Source organism: Tenrec ecaudatus, chromosome 17, assembly GCF_050624435.1.
Source record: "Tenrec ecaudatus isolate mTenEca1 chromosome 17, mTenEca1.hap1, whole genome shotgun sequence".
NCBI classification, from domain to species: Eukaryota; Metazoa; Chordata; class Mammalia; order Afrosoricida; family Tenrecidae; genus Tenrec; species Tenrec ecaudatus.
In genome coordinates, this window is record NC_134546.1 from 41,621,362 (window position 1) to 41,642,457 (window position 21,096).

General features: G+C 42.8%; 1 protein-coding gene across 2 annotated transcripts in view; it reads right to left on the reverse strand.

Moving 5' to 3' along the window:
- Positions 1 to 5,825: 5,825 nt before the first annotated feature.
- FSHR (follicle stimulating hormone receptor) overlaps positions 5,826 to 21,096 on the reverse strand; it is a 281,173-nt gene continuing 265,902 nt past the window's right edge. For both annotated transcript variants that reach the window (XM_075535760.1, XM_075535759.1), the window contains 2 exons: positions 16,867 to 17,052; positions 5,826 to 9,909 (listed from right to left, as the gene is read on the reverse strand). In XM_075535760.1, the coding sequence (XP_075391875.1) occupies positions 8,676 to 9,909; positions 16,867 to 17,052 (1,420 nt within the window). In that variant the 3' untranslated portion in view covers positions 5,826 to 8,675. The remainder of the gene's footprint in view (positions 9,910 to 16,866; positions 17,053 to 21,096) is intronic.

A 21,096-nucleotide genomic window follows, 5' to 3' on the forward strand; every position in this document is an offset into this window, starting at 1 on the left:
TTGGCCCTTGAAGCTCAATGATGAAAAATTTGAAGGAAAGAGCGAGGTGAGAAAAGCAACAGGAAAGGCTGGCAAGAGAAGGGCAGAAAGAGAGACGGAAGCAGAACCAGGGTGAGGTCAGCACTGAGGGAAAACAGGAAGAACTGACGTCCACTCAGTTTGTACCAGGCTGACCAAATGCACAGTTTGCAGCCAGCACGCGTTCTAAGAGATCAGTGTCTGGGGCCACACATGTTGAATAACCGACAATTGCTAATATTTTGAATGTTATCCTTAAAGATATGAGTACTTTAAGAAATCTCTTCATGGTGTTTAAGATTTAAAATGATGTTCTTTTTATTTAAATCCAACATATTATTTGGGAATTTCTCAGAGTTGTGCTTTTCTGATGACATCTCTGGGATTGTAGTGCATATACGTTCATTGTCTGCTTGGGGGAAGCCACAACCACGGGACACACAGCTGCTGGGGTGCTCTAGTGTCATCATCACCCTTTCGGAGAAGAATGATTCATAGACAGGAAGGGTTTTCTTTCAAGTATAGTGTGTTAGTCTGGGTAGACTAGAGAAACAAATCCAGAGACACTCATATGTGTATAGGAAGGAGCTTTATATACAAGAGCAATTAAATATTGAGAAAACATCCTAGCTCAGTCCAGATCAAGTCCATAAGTCTGATTATCTTAGCCCATCTATCCAATACCAATTTATAAAGTCCTCTTTAGACTCACAAAACATATGCAATGACACCGAATGCAGGAAGGTCACAGACCAGTGGGTGGAAAGTCTTGTGTATCCAGTAGTGGTGTAAGCATCTCAACCCTGGCAAGTGTCTCTACATGGCTCCTCCAGCTCAGGGCACTAGAGTAGCTCCATGTGTCTTGTCAGCTGAAATGTCCCCTAGGGAGACAGTGTCCCTCCTCCAGGGAGCTATTTATCTCCTTAGCTCCTCCAGATGAGGTCATTAAGCTGCGACCTGATTGAGAGGTTAAACTCTACCCCTTCACTCTTAATTCAAATTGGTAACAGATTATGTAACTACCACATATAGGAAGGTTAGAAATGATTTCTTTCACTTGAGGCTTTTCTTAAGGGTTTGGAGACACTGAATTTAGCTATCAATAACTGTATTTGCTTAATGAGAAAAGATTTTTCTCTTAATAACTCAAATAAACAAAATAAACAGACCCACTGCTGCTGAGTCAATTCAGATCCACAACAACCCTCCCTATAAATACCCATTAGAACTACCCTTTTGAGTTTCTGAGACTAAATCTTTATGGGGTCACACAGCTTGATGCTTTTCCCCTCGACCAGCTGGTAGGACTGGATTGCTAGTGGGTTTGAACTTGTGGTTGGTTAGCAGCCCAACAGCTAACCCACTGTGCCACCAGGCCTCCAATGGCTAACTAGGAATGTAACTGACAAAGTACAGGAACAACTGTCTTCTGAGAGACTCTTGGTATGTAATTATCTTTGAACTTATTTTTGTCTCTTAGAGCAACAAGATTTTTACTCACTGCCATGGAGTCCAGGGTAGAATTGCCCAGTGGTTTTCCACGACTGTAACTCTTCAGGAGAGTAGTCAGTCTCATCTTTCTTTTACAGAGCTGCTGGTCATTTGGAACTGCTGATCTTTCAGTTAACAGCCCAGTGTGTAACAAGGACACCACCAGAGTTACATAAACTGTGTGCATTATCAGCTTTGTTATTGTTGTTGTCATCGAATTGGGCCTGACTCATAGCCACCCTGTGCTCAAGAGCATGAAACACTGCCCAGTCCTGCTCCGTCCTCACAATTGTTCAGATGCCCAAGCCCATTGTTACAGCCACTGTGTCCGTCCAGCTCATTGAGGACCTTCCTCTTTTCTGCTACCTCTTCACTTTGCCAGGAGTGATATTCTTCTCCAGGGACTGGCCTCTGACAAGATGTCTGAAGTACAGAAGACAAAGCCTTGCCATCCTTGCCGCTAAGGGACATTCTGGCCTGACTTTTCCTAATACATGTCAGTTTGTCCTGTTAGCAGTCCATGACATTTTCAATATTCTTTGCAAGCATTACAATTTCAATGCATCAATGTTTCTTCAGTCTTCCTTATTCATCGTCCAACATTCACACACATGTGGACAATCGAAAAGACCATGGCTTGGTTCAGACACACCTTAGTTCTCAAAGTAATATCCTTGATTTTCAATACTCTAAAGAGGTTTTGTGCCGAAGATTTGCAATACCTTGTTTAAGCTCCCCCGCTCTCCACGCCAATCCCTCCACCCCTCCTTGATCTCTTGACTGCTGCTTTCATGAGCATTGATTGTGGATCCAAAAAAGACAAAATCCTTGACAACTTTTACCTTTTCTCCGTTTAGCATGATGTTACCTATTGGCTGAGCTGTGAGGATTTTAGTTTTCTTTCCATTGAGTTGGAATCATATTGAAGGCTGCAATGCTTGATCTTCATCAGCAAGTCCTTCTCATTTTCAACTAGCAAGGTTGTGTCATCTGCATTCTGAAGATTGTTAATAAGCCTTTCTCCAATCCCGATGTCACATTTTTCTTCATATAATCCAGTTTCTCTAATAATGTTTTGAGCATACAGACAGAAGTATGATGATGGGATTCAACCTGGACACACATCTTTCCTGATTTTAGAGCATGCAGTATTCCCTGTTCTATGTACAAGACGGTCTCTTGTTCAATATACAAGTTCCTCATGAGCACAATGAGGTGTTCTGGAATTCCCATTCTTCTCAATGTTACCCAAGTTTGCTATGATCCACACACTGCTGAAAGTCTTTGTAAATCAACAAAACACAAGTAAACACCTTTCTGGTATTCTCTTCTTTGAACCAAGATCCAGCTGACATCAGCAATGACATCCTGTGTGCCGTGTATTCTTCTGAATCCAGCCTAAACCTCTGGCAGCTCTCTGTCAATGTCCTGCTGCAACCGTTGATGATCTTCAGCAAAAACTTACTGGCATGTGATATCAGTGATATTTTTCTAGAGTTTGAGTAGTCTGCTGGGTCACCTTTCTTGGAATGTGCACAAATATGGATCTCTTCCAGTTAGTTGGCCAAGTAGTTGTCTTCCAAATTTCCTGGCATAGATTAGTGTTTCCATTGCTCCATCAGCTTGTTGAATCATTTCAATTGGTATTCTGGGGTATTGTTTTTGGCTAATGTTTATTATAAGCAGCTATATCATAATATACAGGAGCCCCGGTGGTGGAGTGTCTGAGCCCTTGGTTACTAACTGAAAGGTCAGCGCTTTTTATGCACCAGGTACTCCACAGGAGAAAGAATACAGCTTTGGGATTCCTATGGGGCAGTACTGCTCTGTCTAAAGCAACAGTTCTCAACCTTCCTCATGCCCCGGCCCTTTCATACAGTTCCTCATGCTGTGGTGACACCTCTCAACCATAAAATTATTTTTGTTGCTACTTCATCACTGTAATTTTGCTATTGTTATGAATCAGGAGACCCCTGTGAAAGGGTCGTTTGACCCCCAAAGGGGTTGGGACCCACAGGCTGAGAACCGCTGGTCTAAAGGATTGTTATAAGTTAGAATCTACTTGACAGTAATGGGCTTGTTATGTCACAGAATACAGAATGCTGCATCTTATTTTAAATTTCAACTGCTCATCGCTTTTGAGTTCAAATTTAGAAATACTTTGTCCTAGGACACATACCAGGAGGAAGAATGGCTGCAGATGGAGCTGGGATTGCCTAACAGCGCAGCAGAGTGATGTGGGGGTGGAAGAAAATGTGAAAGGAGAGGCTTTTACTTTAGACTAGCTCTAGATCAGGACTGTTGCAGAGAAACAAAGCATGAGCCATACACAGGGGGTACTTGACGTATGCTAGTTGTTGTTTTAATGCACAGTCAATTCCAATTCAAATCTAATGGGGTACAGGCAGTGACCCCCGTGTGACAGAATTTTGTTGGTTTTAATTTTGGGGGGAACAGATCACCAAGTCTTTCTCCCTTGGAAAAGCTGGGTGGGTTAATGGTTTTGATCAGCACGTGAACACTTAACTATTGGGCCATCACTGATCCCTAAATATTCTAGTGGCCACATTAAAAAAAAGAAAGATGTAATTTATTTTCAGAATGAATAATATTTATCCTAATGTCCCTACAATATGATCAGTTCAATAATCAATAGAAATATTATGCATGAGCTTTTCATTGCCATTGGGTCGATTTGGGCTCTTAGCGACCCTACAGAATAGGGGAGAACTATACCTAGGGGTTTCCAAGAGTCTGTTTATGGGATTAGGAAGCTTTGTACTTCCGTGGAGAAGCTGGTAGTTTTCAACTGTGGATCTTGGAGATCTTAACCAGTGTGTAGCTACTATGCCACCAAGGGTCATTCATCTCCCCCCACCTTATTCCTTTTGCACCAATTCCTATGTTCATATTTACAAAACATTTCGATTTAGCCTAGCTGCATATCAAGTGCTCAGCTGGCACAGGGAATGAGGGGCTACTGTGGTCTGTTTACAAAAGAAATTTTATTTTATTTTTCACTTGATGTTCATATTACAAGGTCAGTCAAAAAGGAGCGTTACTAAGGTTCTGTTTCACATGTGCACAGGATCTTCCTAAGCATAACATTTTTACACACACCTCTTCAATCAATGGATGCCTGCAGGCAAATTCTCTCAGTGAAGACACTTGAATTAGTCTTCCTGGGGTGCCTTCCAAAGTAGATCCAATCAAAACAGTGGCTTCCCTGGGGGTCTGTTGGGCCAGTTAATTTCAAGCCAGAAAGGACAGCTCAGAAAATGTTGACTTTTTTTATTCTAAAGGGTCATGCTCACAGATTTTCCCAAAGAATGTAGAGCGATCAAGAAGACTCATGAAAACGAACTTTAAAAAATACTGTACTAGTGAGAAAAAAGCCAAGAAAGTTGTGCTGCCTAATTTCTTCCCCACCCCCATGATATTGTATCTGATCAATCTTTGAGGGTAGCCAGTGCTGTCACAGGAGAATATTATTAGGAAACTGTATCCATTCCACCATATGGCCCTGATCTTGACCCTTTGTGTTAATCTTGGTTGACTAGAGAAACAAATTCATAGATACTCGTATGTGTGTAAGAAAGAGCTTTATATACAAGAGTAATTGTACATTAAGGAAGCATCCCAGCCCAGTTCAGTCCAAGGCCATAAGTCCAATATTAGCCCATATGTCCAGTACTAGTCTATAAAGTCCTCTTCAGTCTAACACAACACATGCAATGACGCCAGATGCAGGAAGTTCACCGGCCAGTGGGTGAAAAGTCTTGTGGATCCAGTGGCAGTAGAGGCATCTCAATGTTGGCAGGGGTCTCTACATGGTTCCTCCAGCTCAGGGCACTAGTGTAGTTCCATGTGTTTTGTCAGCTGCAATGTTTCCCAGGAAGTAAGCTGAGAGAGTGTGTTTCCCACCTCCAAGGAGGAATATAGGAGTTCCCAGAATCCTCAGGAGAAGGCCATGCCCACACAGAGGCCTCATTGTCTATGACCTAATCGACAGGTGAGACTCCACCATTTCACTCTTAATCCTCTCAAATTGACAAATGATTCTATAACTATCAGACCCTTGGCTTATTTTTGCTCCCCAAACTCAATGAACATGGAAAAAGAAGACAAGGTGGGTACCTCAAGGATGCCAAAACTTCAGTTTTGACCTGATATAAGTGAGAGTGCAGAATTTTTCAGGGAAGGGTTAGCGAGATACAGCTACTGTTATGACAGATGTGTAGACCTAGATAGACGACATATCAAGGAACAATAGCATCACATTTTTATATTTTTGTTTAAAATATTTCTTTGGTTTTTGTAATAATACTTTTAAAATTTACTCTCATATATTGTGATAGATGGAGCTCATTGCTTCTCTATCTAGCCCAGTAAGGGGTTCCTTTCTTAAGTTATTCGGGACCAACTTTGAAAAGTATGGACTCAGGACAATGGGAGAAAGAATGAGTTTTAAACTGAAGGAGCACGTGGTAAGAGGAGACATGGAGCATTTTGAGCTGGCCATGAGAGAGCTTGATGAAGGCTTGTGGCTGGTATTTATGATCCATATTCACCAAGTGGGGTCATTTATGAAAATAGGTGTAACTAGTTTGATCATTTTATCTGGAACAATATAATGCAGTAAAGTGACTCCTCGACTGGTCATCAGGCCAGTAGCCCGGGTACTAATCTGGGAAATAAACTCACATCTGCACTAGGCTTGCTACAGCCTCATTCCTAGTTATCTGTTCATTCAGTCTTTAAAATAAATTGAATTGGTATGTATTATGGTTAACCTTAGTCACAGAGGAAGAAAGTAGATTTGGACAGGCAGACTGATTAGCGTTGACTTACTTTAGAGTCAACTCTGTCTGATTCCTTAAATGTATTTTTTTATATTCAAATCTATATGCATGATACATTGTAGGCTGTATCTAGGTTGTATCTTTTATTCATCATAATTAAACCAGAGGAGAACCAGTTGCGCGTGCACACACACAGATAACGGATTCTCTTTTTAATATATTTTGTATTTGTGTTTATCTCCTTGATAAAATTTATTGGTAAGTCCAAATAAATTACTTGCTCTGCTTTTGTGGCCATTTGCAGACATGTGTAGAGTAATGAAACATGTGAGTCGCTGGATATGCACATTCCCTGCTGACGTCGATTAAAGTAAATCTGTGCTTTCTTCTTCAGCTCTCACAATATAAACAAACATTGTGATTTATTTAGTGCTCCTCCCCCAGCCACTGCAACACACACACACACACACACACACATGCACACATTTTTGTTGATGAATTTACTGGTTTAAGTAGTTCTCAAGAGTAGTGCTGAAATGACATTGAGTGTTCTTGAGCATGAGCAGGCTATGATGTACCTTATGGCATATATACATGTATTATTCTGTGAAATCAAAGTTAATAAAGTGTCATTAACGAAAAATACATATGTAGAAACACATCAAATAAAATTACGTGTTGGTCAGTTGATGGAAATTTCGTGACTAGGGGCTTCCAGGAACCTGCAGTCCTGCTCCCCCCTTGGGGCAAAGTCACAATTCATTACTTGTGGCATCTTTGTAGAACAATTTCGGTAAAAATGAGAATGGACCGTGTGTGTGTATGTGTGTGTAAGAGGTAGTGGTAGTTAGAATTCTCCCCTCCCATAGTTGAGATCTCTCCTCCCCTATGCGAGACCTGGGTTCAGTTCTCAGCCAACACACCTCGTGTGCGGTGGACTACGAAGAAAGGAAAGGAAATCTATTTCCATGGATCCGTCCACAGCAATAGCAACAATACGCTTGTTAGAGGGAATTGGTTGATGCCATTGTGGGGCTCATTGTGAAGTAGGGACTTTAAGTACACTGGGCAAGTAGGCAGGGAAGAAGGGCACAAGGACACTAGAACCCTCAAGTCTTGCCTCGGACATTGGTGTATGGTGTCTAACCAGCTCATTCTGGTTGCACCTCTGGTGAGAATTTGCATTCCTGTTCCAGGTTGACTGAATCCGAATGCACATTTTAACCAACTTCTTTCTTATATATACATAAAACATCTGGGGATTACCTAGGGATAAGGTGAAAATGTTGATTCCGATTCAGTCTAATGCAAATTATCAGTCGGAGATTTCACTGGAATAAACAGGTCAGACTGAAGCCATGTTTTGATGGCAAAAGTATCCTGCAGAAACCAGAACACTTCATCAGGGAGTGAAGCACTAAGTCTGAGAACTTGAAGGAGGAGCTAAGGGGAGGTTGCAGTTGCAGACTCAGCCCCGCCTCAGACCATGGAGCTGAGTCAGCTGATTAGCTATACAGTGCATGGGCTACAAAATGGTTGCTGCCCTCTTTGGACCACAAACCCCAACCAAAACTAAATTCAATGCCGTCAACTGATTTCAACTTACGGCGACCCTGCTCTGGGTTTCTGAGGTTGAAAATCTTTATTGGAGTAGACAGCCTCATCATTTCCTGTAGTGTGGTTTGTGGGTTTGAACTACTGACCTTGCTGTTAATAATCCAATGCCAACTCAACAGCACCGTCAGGGCTCCGTGTCTCACTTCTACCCTCCTATTTCTCTAGGGGACTCTGTTCATCAGAAACACAGCAGACATAGGAGACAGGGACCCTTTAGGTATAATTTTCAATTTAGCCAAGTTGACCCAATGTGTAGTCAACACATGGATGCTCAACAAATACTTTTTAATTGAATACAATACTGCTGCTTTTGGAAGTTCCCTGGATGTCAAAGCGCAGGGTGCCACCTATATCTCTACAAGCCAGGACACCTTGACTGCCTCACGTAAGTTTTTTGTGTCTTGGATTTCTCAACTGTAAATCTCCAAGAATAATCCCTGGCCTGTTTATTGAATCGGATTTTTATGAGCACTAGTTGAGATAATCTGAATTAAAAGTAGCTCAAATATTATAAAGCATAAACAAATGCTATATAGGATTTCATTATTTTAATGACTGTTAGTGTCTTATTACTTAAGCTTCCTAATCTATTACATGGTATTAGTAGTTTCTGAGCAATTTACTTCACTAACATGTCAGGGCGATAATCTTAGATGGGTTTGGGAAAGCGCAGTCAGTTATCCATGGCGCACTCTTCAAAGGTAAGACTTGTCCTTCAACCCCGCAGACACATTTTCACATTGTGTTTTAGCTCTTTAGTTTGTGGCTGAGTGGGACAAGTGTGTAACTGGAACCATTAGTGATCTTGGGAACCGGAGGACAATGGCCACTCTTTGGATGGGAGTTGTGGGCAGTGGATGAGGATTCTGTCCTATAGATCTGGGCTTGCATTTCATAGCAGCCAAACTTGCTCATCAGAATGAAGAAATCCCTGCGGAAGGTCTTGGTAAAGATGGCATAGAGGAAAGGGTTGGCACAGGAGTTGATGGGATAGAACAGGACGAGGAGGATCTTTGACTTGGATACGGTGATGAGGGGCACCTTGAGGGAGGCAGAGATAGCAAAGAAGGAGATGGGCGCCATGCAAATGAAGTCAGTGAAGATGAGCATGGCCATCCGCTTCGCGATCTTGGTGTCGCTAGAAGAAGACACGATGTTGGGATTCCGCACCGTGAGGTAGATGTGGGTGTAGCAGCCACAGATGACCACAAAGGCCAGGACATTGAGCACAAGGAGGAACATGACATACAGTTGTGACAAAGGGCTATCAATATCCATTGGCAGGCAGATGCTCACCTTCATATAGCTGCTGATACCACAGATGGGCAAGAGGGCAACTGTGAAGGCAAAGATCCAGCCCACCAGCATGATGCTGGCAGCATGGCGGAGCTGCACTTTGCAGTTCAGCTGCATGGCGTGGGTGATTGTGTGCCATCTCTCCATGGTGATGGCTGTCAGAGTGTAGACTGAGAGCTCACTGGCAAAGATGGTGAAGAAGCCAGCAGCCTCACAGCCTGCTCCAGTTTGCCAGTCAATGGCGTAATTGTGGTATTGGCTCTTGGTATGGATATCAACAGATGCTATGAGCAGCAGGTAGATGCCAATGCAGAGGTCGGCAAAGGCCAAGTTGCACATAAGGAACCTGGGCACCGTGAGTTTGTATTGGCTGGTAATCAGGATCACCAACACTATGATGTTCCCAGTGATGGCCAGGATGCTAATAAACCATATCAGGACTCGGAGGATATTGTACCCCATGATATCTTCACACGGGTTGAATGCATCAGGCTTAGGGAAGCAGGTCACCTCAACCACTTCATTACATAATTCATAGTCCAATTCACTATACATCATGTCAATTCCTCTGCCGTAACTGGATTCATCATCTTCTGTCAAGGAGACTTTCTGACCCCTAGCCTGAGCCACATCATCAACTTCTGGCCTTAAAATAGATTTGTTGCAGAGTGGATGAAGCTCAGAGCTAGAAAAATAGTAAAGGGAATAGAATCAACATCCTGGAAGCAGAAGAACAAACACATTAGTCTTTACTCAGGATAGAAATGATGGGGTTTCTGAGATATATTTTTTCAATTTTCCTTTTTCCAGCCACTTGTCTGCCCTTGAGGTTATGCTCAAGGGTTAATGCTGCTTTCTGTAAATGAACACAGCAACTCATGTGTATATTCCTAGAGTTGGACAGCCCACCGGGGAAACCATCTGGCCACAACCTGAATGTGGGGAGGAAGGCGCCTGGGACTAGCTAAGCCTTGCTGCTAAGTGCAAATAATTTACAGACCCTGCCCTTTCCCTTCCTCCCTCTCCACGGAGGTGTCTCTTAATATGCCCTGGTAGGGTGTGCTTTCTTCCTCCACTCTCTAGAAGACCTTGACTACTTTCTGACACGAGGGCAGTTTTGCTTATTTTGCCCATGTCACCTACAGGATCAGATTGCCCACAATCAGCCCCAGCCATGCTGGGTGCTCTTAGGCTGATGGGAGGCCAGCTAATTTCCCCAGTGTGTTATGGAGAGTGCTTGGTTATCCCACTTTCTAGGGACCCCAATGGGCCTCAAGTTTGTATATGTTTGCCAGGTCAGCCTAAGTCTCTCATAGTAGACAGTTCCCTAGTGTGCCCCCCAAAGAGGAAACACAGGTAACAAAGGGTCCTAATTTATCCCAAGATTGTAACCCAGCCCCTGGGGAGTTTGGTGCTGCTTGGTTCCATTTGCCTGCCTAGGCTTACGCTTTAGACTCAAATGTACAAGAAGTCTTGTGAACAGGGAAGAGACACTTTCAGAAAGGATTTGAATTAACACCAAATGATATTCTACCCAGACAGATGGATCACACGTACAGAGAGCGAAAGGGTAATAGTTTTGTTTTGAAGCAAAGGCTAAAGGGATGGGATCATTTCACACTGGGGCTAATTTTGATGGAACAAGAAGTCACACACAAACACCTTGGCTTCATCCCTGAGAGACAAATCCACAGCAGTGTTACTGCTTATATTTTCTCCAACTCTATGATCTCGAATTTGATTCTGAAAGTGAGTGTTAACCCCCTTGCCAAGCCTCCAGGATGAGAAGGCTGGTGGCTAGAGAGTGGAAGAGTTGAAGGCTCCAATTGTCACAAAGGTTCGGTCCTAGCTAAGCCTTCAACCAAGTGTGGACTGAGCTTGTCACCATCAGAGTTGATGAGAAAGGGCCACCGAGGAAGAATTCTCTCCCTTTTTCCTCCTCTAGAAATGTAATTTCCAAGAAGAAAACAATTTTCTCTTGGCCCAAGAGACTCTCCTTTGGTGGGGAATGCGTCATCTTTTGTTTTAGAGACTGATAATGTTTCTCACATCAGTTGACATCCCTCTGTTTCTGAGTAAAAGCATGCTGGGCGGTGAAGACATCCAAGGTTCAACTCTCTACAGAGGTGCCTCCGAAGAAAGCTCTGAGACCTAACAAAGACTTAGCCATTGACAACCTGTGAAGCACAGTTTTACTCTGACACACACATGGTTACTGTAAGTCCAAACTAATTTCATAGAAACTGCTTAATTAAAATTGGGAATAAGAATGCAGAATGGTTGAGTCAGGGATTTTACAACAAAGGCAAGGCAAGCTCAGAAATGGTCTTTTAGGGTGGCAAGAGAGTTATTGTCTTTGTGGAAATTACATAATCTCCTGTCAACTTGCAAAGTGGTAGAGTCTAGCCTGTACATCAGGTCACCACTTGATGACCTCATTTGGAGACATGAAGGAGATGAATAGGTCACTGGAGGCCAGATACATTCTCTGCTTCGTCTTCCTACTGACAAGACACACGAAGCCAAGCTGAGGGAGCCAGAGCCCTGGAGCTGAATGAGCCACATGGAGACCCATGTCAGCACAGAGATACTTCCACCACCACCACCGGATCCACAAGACTTTCCACCCCCTGGTCCATGATCTTCCTGAATTCTGCATTAGTGCATGGCTGCATTAATCTGAAGAGGAATTTATACTGGTATTGGACATATGGGCTAATATCAGACTTATGGAATTGGTCTGCACTGGGTTGGGATGTTTACTCAATATGTAACTACTCTTTTTTATAAAGCTCTCTCTTACACATATATGAGTGTCTCCCTGGATTTGTTTCTCTCTCGACCCAGACTAACACAGTCTTGTACTAAATCAAACTCTTGACTCTTAAATCCAGTCACTGGGTTAGCTGTGTTTCAATTCTAGGAACAAAGATTAAGCCACGTGATGCTGGAAGGCTATGGCTCCATTCCAAAGCAACCATTTCAGAGACAACCTTCCCTTTCTGGGCCTCAGGGTTGATGCTGTTGAAGGGTCTCTGTTGGTACCACTATCAACATTGTTAGGTATTGATGCTTCCTGTTCATTAAATGGAAGAGTATTTTTGAGACCAGGTAAACAATGTGTATCTCTGATAAACAAAACTGAAAATGGAGGGAGATACAGTCTTGTCTCTTTGGTGGTTTGGGAAATGCTAAATCTCCTAAGGAATTGGGGTCTCATCCAGAATCAGTTTAGGAGTTAGCACTCTTGCATCCTGTTGTGAATGAGATCGTGCTCCCCTGGATTTATGTTGGAACCCTAACCTCTATGCTGTGGATATAGTCTCATTTGGAATTAGGGGTTTTTATTATGTTTACGACATACAAGTGTAGGATATGTCTTAAATATAAAGACTTTTGAGACATAAACTAGACACAGAAAGAAGCACAAACCACGGAAAGATAGATGCCATATGATGATCTTCAAGGAACACTGAGATAATACTACAGATTCTGAGACAGGAGGGTTCCACAGAGCCAACAGAGAAATGTCCCTCTTTCTAAACCGCGAGAAGGTAAATTTATTTTTGTCAAAGCTGCCTACTTGTGTTATTTCTGTTATCACAGTACTGAGAATGTAAGACACAACCCAACCAATCAATCAATCATTAAATGTTTGGGAGTAATAGAAAAGAGTGGCCTAGACTAGTGGTTCTCAACCTTCCTAATGCTGCCACCCTTTCAGACCCTCACGTTGTGGTGACCCCAACCATAAAATTATCTTCATTGCTACTTCATTACTGTCATTTTGCTACTGTGATGAATCAGGTGACCCCTGTGAAAGGGTTGTTTAACTCCCAGAGGGATCACAACCCACATGTTGAGAACCACAGGCTGAGAGCCTGGGCTTTGGCGGTGGAGGGATCAGAGGGCTTGGACCTGGTATGGATGGTATTGTGGATGTTATGTGCTGTCTCTGAGCCTCAGGACTTCATCTGACAAAGCAATAATTATAATGATAGTACTTTTGTGATTAAGTGAGATAAAGGTGCAAACACTGTGGTGCCTGGAAGAGTGAGTGCTCAACAAATGTTGATTGTATAAAGATATGTGCTGGAGGTGATTGACTGAGTCCCTTTGGGGTTTCAAGCCCTGATGGAATTTAGCTGCATATGCTAGCCTGCCTTAAATCTGGCAATGAAGAAAAGACCTAACTCTAAGATAAACTCAATAGTGTTACAACAAGAGCAAGGGAGCATTGTGAGCGGAGTAAAGCATATGGACAAGGGCCTCTCTGGTTCCATGCCAAATGAAGGACGAGGTTGCAATGACTTGTAGGTAAGGGCCCAGGAGGAGAGCTTGCCCCCAACCCCACAGTCACGAGGACCAAAGTTTATATGAGGCCTTGATTCAAACCCTGCTAGATTCAAACCCTGTTAGCAAACTACACTTCTGGTGATATGCAATAAAATGATCGTCTTCATTCTCCCCCTGCAATCACCAGCAGGATAGTGTAATTCCTTTGCAATGTGCTTATGTGAATATGAATTTGTTAAAAATAAATTTTAAAGCCTATTCTAATTTTTGTTATGTCACTGTGTCATGCCTCCCTGGAAGCCAGGTGGGTCCCTTCTCTGTTTCCTTCTGAAGGTCCTGGTGGTATGCTACAACACGTTGATGACAGTCTGGGAGGGTTGGGGACAGCTTCATGTCATGGGAAATTGAAGCCAGGCCTTGAGTTTTGGGGTGGGGAGAGCGCTGAAGCTAGGCTGGCCTCGCAGACGTCTCCAGAGCAGAGGAGCCTGAGCAGCACGGCGAGATGAGAAGTTCCTGGGGCATGATGTAGTTGGGTCAGACCACACACTGAGCATCCCTCTTCCAGTGATCATATATTCTTTGTGATTATCTCTCAAGGTATTCCGTCTTAGCAGTGCAGTAGTATCTTTCTTGCCTGGCTAGGGTTCTTGTCTGGAATGAAAAGAAGGCAGCACTTTTGCTTCAGTCCAGTCCCTTTATAATTCTAGTTACCAGGAAGAAACATCCTGGCCCTTGAAGGAGTCTCTGAGAAGCGATACGATTTTGGCCGGTTTCCTGATGATGCATGCTAAGTCTGAAGGTGCACATCCTTCCCATGGGTCAGAGTGTGAACTCCTGGGTACTTTGAAAATATCTTAGGGTGTATAGTATTTTTGTGTGCTTGTTTTGCTTTGGGACAGGGATATGTCTATATGCGCAGCACCTTGTAGGCTAAAGATGAAACAGTAAAGGAGACTATGTTCAGCAGGAAATCATATCACAGAGACTGTGTGTACATGTTATGCAGCTATAGAATGGCCCCATAGGGCAGAGTAGAATCACCCGATAGCAGAACAGATCACCAGGTCTTTAATTCTATGATGTCACCAGAGAGTTTGGTAGGCAACCAAGTACTTTACCATTTTGCCAGTAAGACTCCTTATGAGTTGAACTTGTCTTAAAATCTTATAACAATACATCATTCAGTTGTATTAAGCACACTTGTATGTATGTTGCCATCAATGTTTCTAAAACATTTTCTTTCTACTTGAGCCCTTAGTATCAGCGTCTCTTTTTCCCCTTCCCTTCCCCACCCTCCTGTCCTTGTGAACCCTTGATCAATTGTATATTATTGTTATTTCATGTCTTACACTGTCATTGTCTTCTTTCACTCATATTTCTGTTATTTGTCCCCCTGGGGGGTGGGCTACATATCCAACTTTGTGATGGGTTCCCCATCCTCCCCCACCAACAGACACCACCATGTCCCTCCCCTCATGATATCTCTATTTCCATTACTGTTCCTGAGGGGTTTATCTGTCTTGAATTCTACATGTCAAAAGCTCTTATCTGTACCAATGTGTGTTCTCTGATCTAGCTGTATTTGTAAGGTAGAACTGGGTCATGGTAGTGAGGGGGAGGAAGCATTCAGGAACTAGAGGAATGATGTGTGTTTTGTCAGTGTTATACTGTACTCTGGTTGAATCATCCTTTCCCTGTATCCCTTCTGTTGAGGGATGTCCAATTGTCTACAGATAGGCTTTGGGTCTCAGCTCCAACTCCTCTCTTTTACATTGATATAATTGTTTGTTTTGGATCTTTTGACACCTGATCCTGTTGACTTATGGTCACCCAGGCTGATGTGTTTCTTCCATGTGAGCTTGTTTGCATCCTTGATAGCTGGCTGCTTGTTTAACTTCAAACTTTAAGATCCCAGAAGCTATATCTTTTGATAGCTGGGCATCTTCTACTTTCTACAACACATTTATTTATGCACCCATTTTGTCTTCCGGGATCGTGTCAGGAAGGTGAGTATCAAAGAGTGCCAGGTTATTAGAACACAGTGTTTTTGTTTTTAGGGAGGCCCAAAGACTATCTGCTACTTAATAGTTAACATATAAAGATACGTGCATTGGCCTCTATCCTTTGCATTATAAATTAATATATTTACATATATACATGCCTATAGCTATACCTCTATAATAGCTTTTGCCTCCTACTTATTTCCTCAATTTCCTTTCACCTTCCTCCTGTCCCATTATCATGCTCACCGTCCATTCACCTCTCAGTAATTCCTTTTGGATGCATTGTAGTTGATCAAACCCCACCAAGCATTATACCCCTCTTGCCATCAACTTTAGGTCTCTTCTTATTCTCTTATCCTGAGTTTGTTGGCTCCCTCCTCTCCCATGTTCCCTCAGTACTGCCAGTCCCGTTGTTTTCTCCCCGGGATTGTTTGTCCTGTCTGTCTTATGTAGATAGAAACAGGTCAAAAGAAGAACAAAACAAAAATCGATAGTTCCAGGTCTGTTTTCTGACCCTTATGAGTTGAAATTGTCTTGACAGCTCACAACACTGTATGAAATCAGGGCCCAGGCATCATTCAATTGGATACGGCTATAGGTGTGGACTATGTCAGTGTGTGCAAAGGCAGGAGAGAGTTTTGGGTTTAGAATAAGTGTAATCTCCACTTCTTCTCTACTTTTTCCATAGCCTGTCTGATCCCTCCAGCTATTGGGAAGATTCCAACCGATCACCTACTGGAACAAGGCTTTGTTTAGATTTCCCTCTATAAATCTTGGTTGGAAATCTGAATTTCCTCTAAATCTAGAGAGATGTCTTATTTTCATCTTTTCTGTAAATTACGGTATCTGAAGGTGGTTAGTGAGGTTTAGAGTGGTTGGGATGTATTGGAAGTGAATTATCATTATATGATATGGTGTTTGTGCTTTTTACCTCAAAAAATAACCTTGACGATAGTAGAATTGAATAATTAAGGTGTGCAGAGTATGGGATTTGAAATATCCACATGGTACAAAGTTAAAGGGTAGCAAATATTTATTAAGGACAATGATGAGTCAGGTACTGAAGTTTGCTTTCTTTCTATTGTTTAATACTTGGTAGAGGTTCTACTACATGGGTAGCCTTTACCTGTGTACCCACATTCAAAGAATTAGAAGAATTTAACTCTCTATATCCCTCAGGAAACCCATAATTGATTTTGAATTTGTACACAACAGTTTCAGTCAGGGTGGGTTCGCCGGAAGTTGATTCTCTTCATGCTTCAGAAACATAGACGTTCTAGACCAAGTTCTGCCATGGGGGGGTGCCCAAGGTAGGCACCAATGAAGGGAATATGAAGACTCACCTTTGCCGTCTCCAGTTCTCAAAGGCACAACAGTGGCTGGGGTAGGTGAGGCTGGCTTCCATAAGGGAGACAAACTTTTCCAAACTGGGAAGCTTTTTTAAGTTGTAAGTTGACCTGGCTCTTAGCTTCTTAAGGTTGTCTAAACCATAGGTAGGCAGAGAATGGATTCTTGTTCTGGAAATATCCCTATAAGGTGAAAAGGCAAAGGCAATCTGATTACTATGGGCTAGAATTTTCTGCTTGGTTAGCAAGAAGCCTAGTAGACACTATGGTAACAACCTAATGAGGAGGGTGACCTCATGATCATTATTCTGCTAACAGGACATTTGGTCCAGGTAGGACCCCTGGCCCTATGTGCCTGTTAGGAGGAGTCAGATACCACAGTCAACAAACCAAACCATGAGCCCCTAATAAAAGGTAAAAAAAGAAAAGGGGGAAAAAAAGGAAAATGATTAGGGCAAAGAATGTACAGATATGCTTTATGCAATTGATGTATGTATATGTATGGATTGTGATAAGAGTTGTATGAGCCCCTAATAAAATGTTAAAAACAAAACAAAACAAAAAACAACAACAAAAAAACAAACCAAACCAAACAGTTGCAGTTGAATTGATTGACGCATGGTGATTACATGGTGTAGAACTGTGCTTCAGAGGGTTTGCTGGGGTTGTTTCGGTAAAAGACTAAGGCGCACCTGGGCCACACCATGGCATTTTCAATCACTTCGTGTGCATGCAAAAGCTGGAAACTGAATGCGGAAGATGGGAGAAGAACTGGTGAATTTGAATTACGGTGTCGTTGAAATATGTTGGCTGTACCATGGGCTGCCAGAAGAATGGGCAAAAGAATTTCTGCCAAAATGTTCTTTGAAGGGGTGGTGGTGAAGCTTTGTCTCACGTCCGTTGGACACACTCTCAGGATGGACGAGTCCATGGAAAAGGTCATCCAGTTTGGCAGACGCCCAGGAAAAATAAAGGTCTTCAATAATATGGAGTGACAAGGTGGTGGCCACAATGAGCTCAAACATAGCTGCCATTGTGAGGATGGGACAAAACAGGTGGCACTTTGTTCTGTTGTGTGAGAAGTCATTATGCGTTGGAACAGACTACAGGATACATAAAATTAGCAACAACAAAGCACATAGAGAAATTCTGGTAGACAAGGGAGCACCTAATTGTAGGTAGTCCTGTTAGTAAACATCACACAGAAATGGCTACAGTTATTCCTGGTTTGCTGGCAGCTCTGTGCGTTGGTTAACTAGCGTAAGTCTATGTGGAGACCAGCACAAACGGTCAGCTTCCTCAGCTTCCTGCTTCGGGAGTGACTCTGAAGTCCCATCCTGTCTAACGACCCCTCCAGTAACGTGGGTTCCTTTCCAGTAGCACCGTAGGCAACACCAGCCTTGAAAATGATCAAGACTGGCTGGTAGGAGTGAGAAGATGGAAGCGGCACCAGCCTGGGCCTCTTGGCGCCAGCAGTTGCACAGCTTGACCAGGAGAGGGTGCAAACACGAGGACTTGATCCATTTCTGCACCTGTGGGGGCCCTTGGACATGATAAGAAGAGGCATTTGCAGTCTGCATTTCCCGTAGTCAAGGCAGTGAGAACTCGGAGCAATGTGTCTTGAGAGTGTGAACATGGCTAGGACATCCCATATGTTCTTACAGTCTGGTGAAAACGAAATTCTCAAAGCCTTGTTTGTATTGTTTTCTCAGAGTCTCAAAATAGCTTTGTATTGTACAACGAAACCCTCTTCCAAACGACTGCTCTATTTCTATGACCCTTCCCCCATCAAACGTCTTACATAAGGGGTAACCCACCCCCAAGCCTCAAACAGGATTTTAAAAAAAGCTATGTGTGTGTATATATATATATATATAAAACAAAACAACATTCAAAGTAGTCTCCATTACACTTAATACATTCGTCAAATCTGTGATTCCATTCTTGGAAACATTTTTACCTCATCCTTTTGGATGGCTGACAGCACCTCCCTGAGTTTTTCTTCACCTCTTCTATGTGATCAAATTGCTGTCCTTTCATGTCTCTCGGCATTTGCGGAATAAAAAGGAGGTCGCATGGGGTGAGGTCAGGTGAGTCAGGTACATGGGGCAAGAGAGACATGCTGCTTTTTGCCCCAAACTGGCACACTGAGATGGCAGTGTGCACAGGTGCACTGTCGTGCTGGGAAAACCAGTCTCCTGTGCGCCACAGATCAGGCCTTTTTTTTTTTGGTCACAAACTGTTACACGGAACTCTTTTCTGAACCTCAAAACAGAAAGCATTAAAGATTAACAGTCTGACCTGGTAGAACAAACTCCACATGCACTATCCCCCTCACATCAAAAAACAAACAAAAAACCCCCCAAATGAGCCTCATCTTGATCCTTGATTTCACTTGATGAGCTTTTTCTTGGTGAAGCGACAATGGCATCATCCACTGGCTTGATTTCTGCTTGCTTTGTGAGTCTTAATAGCATCCTGTGTCATTCCTAGTAATGACCTTGGAAAAATAAGTCTGGGTCGCTTTGGAACTGTTCTTTCATGTTTCTACTCAACTCTCCTTTTCCTGGTCAGTCAGAACCCAAGGCACAAAGTTTGCAGCGGCCCTTCTCATTCCTAAACCGTCTGTTAAAATTCGCTGAATGGAGCTCCAAGATAGTCCAGATACCATTCCCATCTCTTCAATAGTCTGCTGTTGATATGAGAAAACCACTTGGACACTTGAGTTGTAAGCTGTGTTCAACATCACAACCGTTTTTGTGGCATTTTCCCCGAGCAAGTAACAAAATTTCAAGCTGCATACTTCTCTCTTAAATAGACCATCACAAAAAAAGGCTTGAGAAAAACTGCCTTTACAAAAAAATCACTGTGACCAAGCAGAACCTTACCAAGAGATGCCCCTGGGTGCCTTAACTCAGAGTGAGTTGCTGGATGCTTGCCTAGCAGGAAAAATTCATACCACCACAGATCTTCCCAGTGGAGCTTCCCCCCCCCCCCCCCATTTTGGGGGAGGTATCTCCACATACGACTTGTACACACCTGATTTCACCATTTCCTCACCTCACAATTCAATCTGATGTTTCTTTTACTACTGCACAAAAGTCACAAAGGTCCTATCTTAGTTTCAAACTCCCTCCCTCCCCCCCTTCCACCGCAATATGCTTGCACTGTGTTAGTCTGGGTACTTTAGAGTAACAAATCCACTGAAACTCATATGTGTAAGAGAGTTTTATATGAAGGTTAAGTGCACATCAAGAAAACATCCCAACCCAGTGCTGCCCAAGCCCACAAGTCCAACTTTAACCCATATGTCCGACATCAATCCACAAAGTCCTCCTCCATCTCACAAAATACACACAATGACACTGACTGCAGGAAGAAGGAAGCTGAGTCAGTGAACGTGTCAGCATTTCAGCGCTGGCAGGAGTCTCCACACGGCTGCTCCAGCACCCAGGGCTGCATGGGGGTAGGTCCATGCGGCTTCTCCTCAGGGATGTCTTGCAGGAAGTGAGCCTTGCCACTTGAAGCAGGGATCTGGCTAAGGCAGCTGCACCCTGGTCTGACCATCAGAAAGTAAAAGACCTGAGAACTAGAAAGATGAGGCTCACTGAGCCATTTATCCCTCTGCCCTTTAATTAACCCCACATGTGTTTATTGGCCAGGTTGGCACAATAAACTTGAACTAACTCAGTCACTGAAGACTCTAGGTGCTCTTCATTTCTACGTTTCCTCCCTTTTCAGCCACTCATACCAGTACTTAGATCTGAGGGGTAAGCAATCTGGAGGTTTACACCCCACCCCCATGAAGCAATTTTTAAATTTAATTTTTATTTATTTATTTTAAAGCTTCCATTTCTCGGTCCTTTGCCCATCCTCCCTCTCCTGGTTCTCACCCCCATCTCTGCTAGACTCCTCATAGTAATCAAAGTCTTGCCGATTTTTGTATAAAGCACATTTCTTCTTGTTTTTCCTTATAACAATAGTGATATGAAATATTTATCAGTGTAAGATTGACAGTTTGCTAAGCATAATATTCTCTAGTTTTCTCTATGTCTTATGGTGTTTAAGAGAGCTGTCATTTTTATTGATGCATAAAATTCCATAGTACGAATGTATGAGTGTGTTTATCCAATCCTTTATAATTGTGGGTTTTGATTGTTTCCCTCTTTTTGCTCTTATAGAAATTGCTGCAGTAAGCATAGATGTACATATATCTGTTTGTGTTAT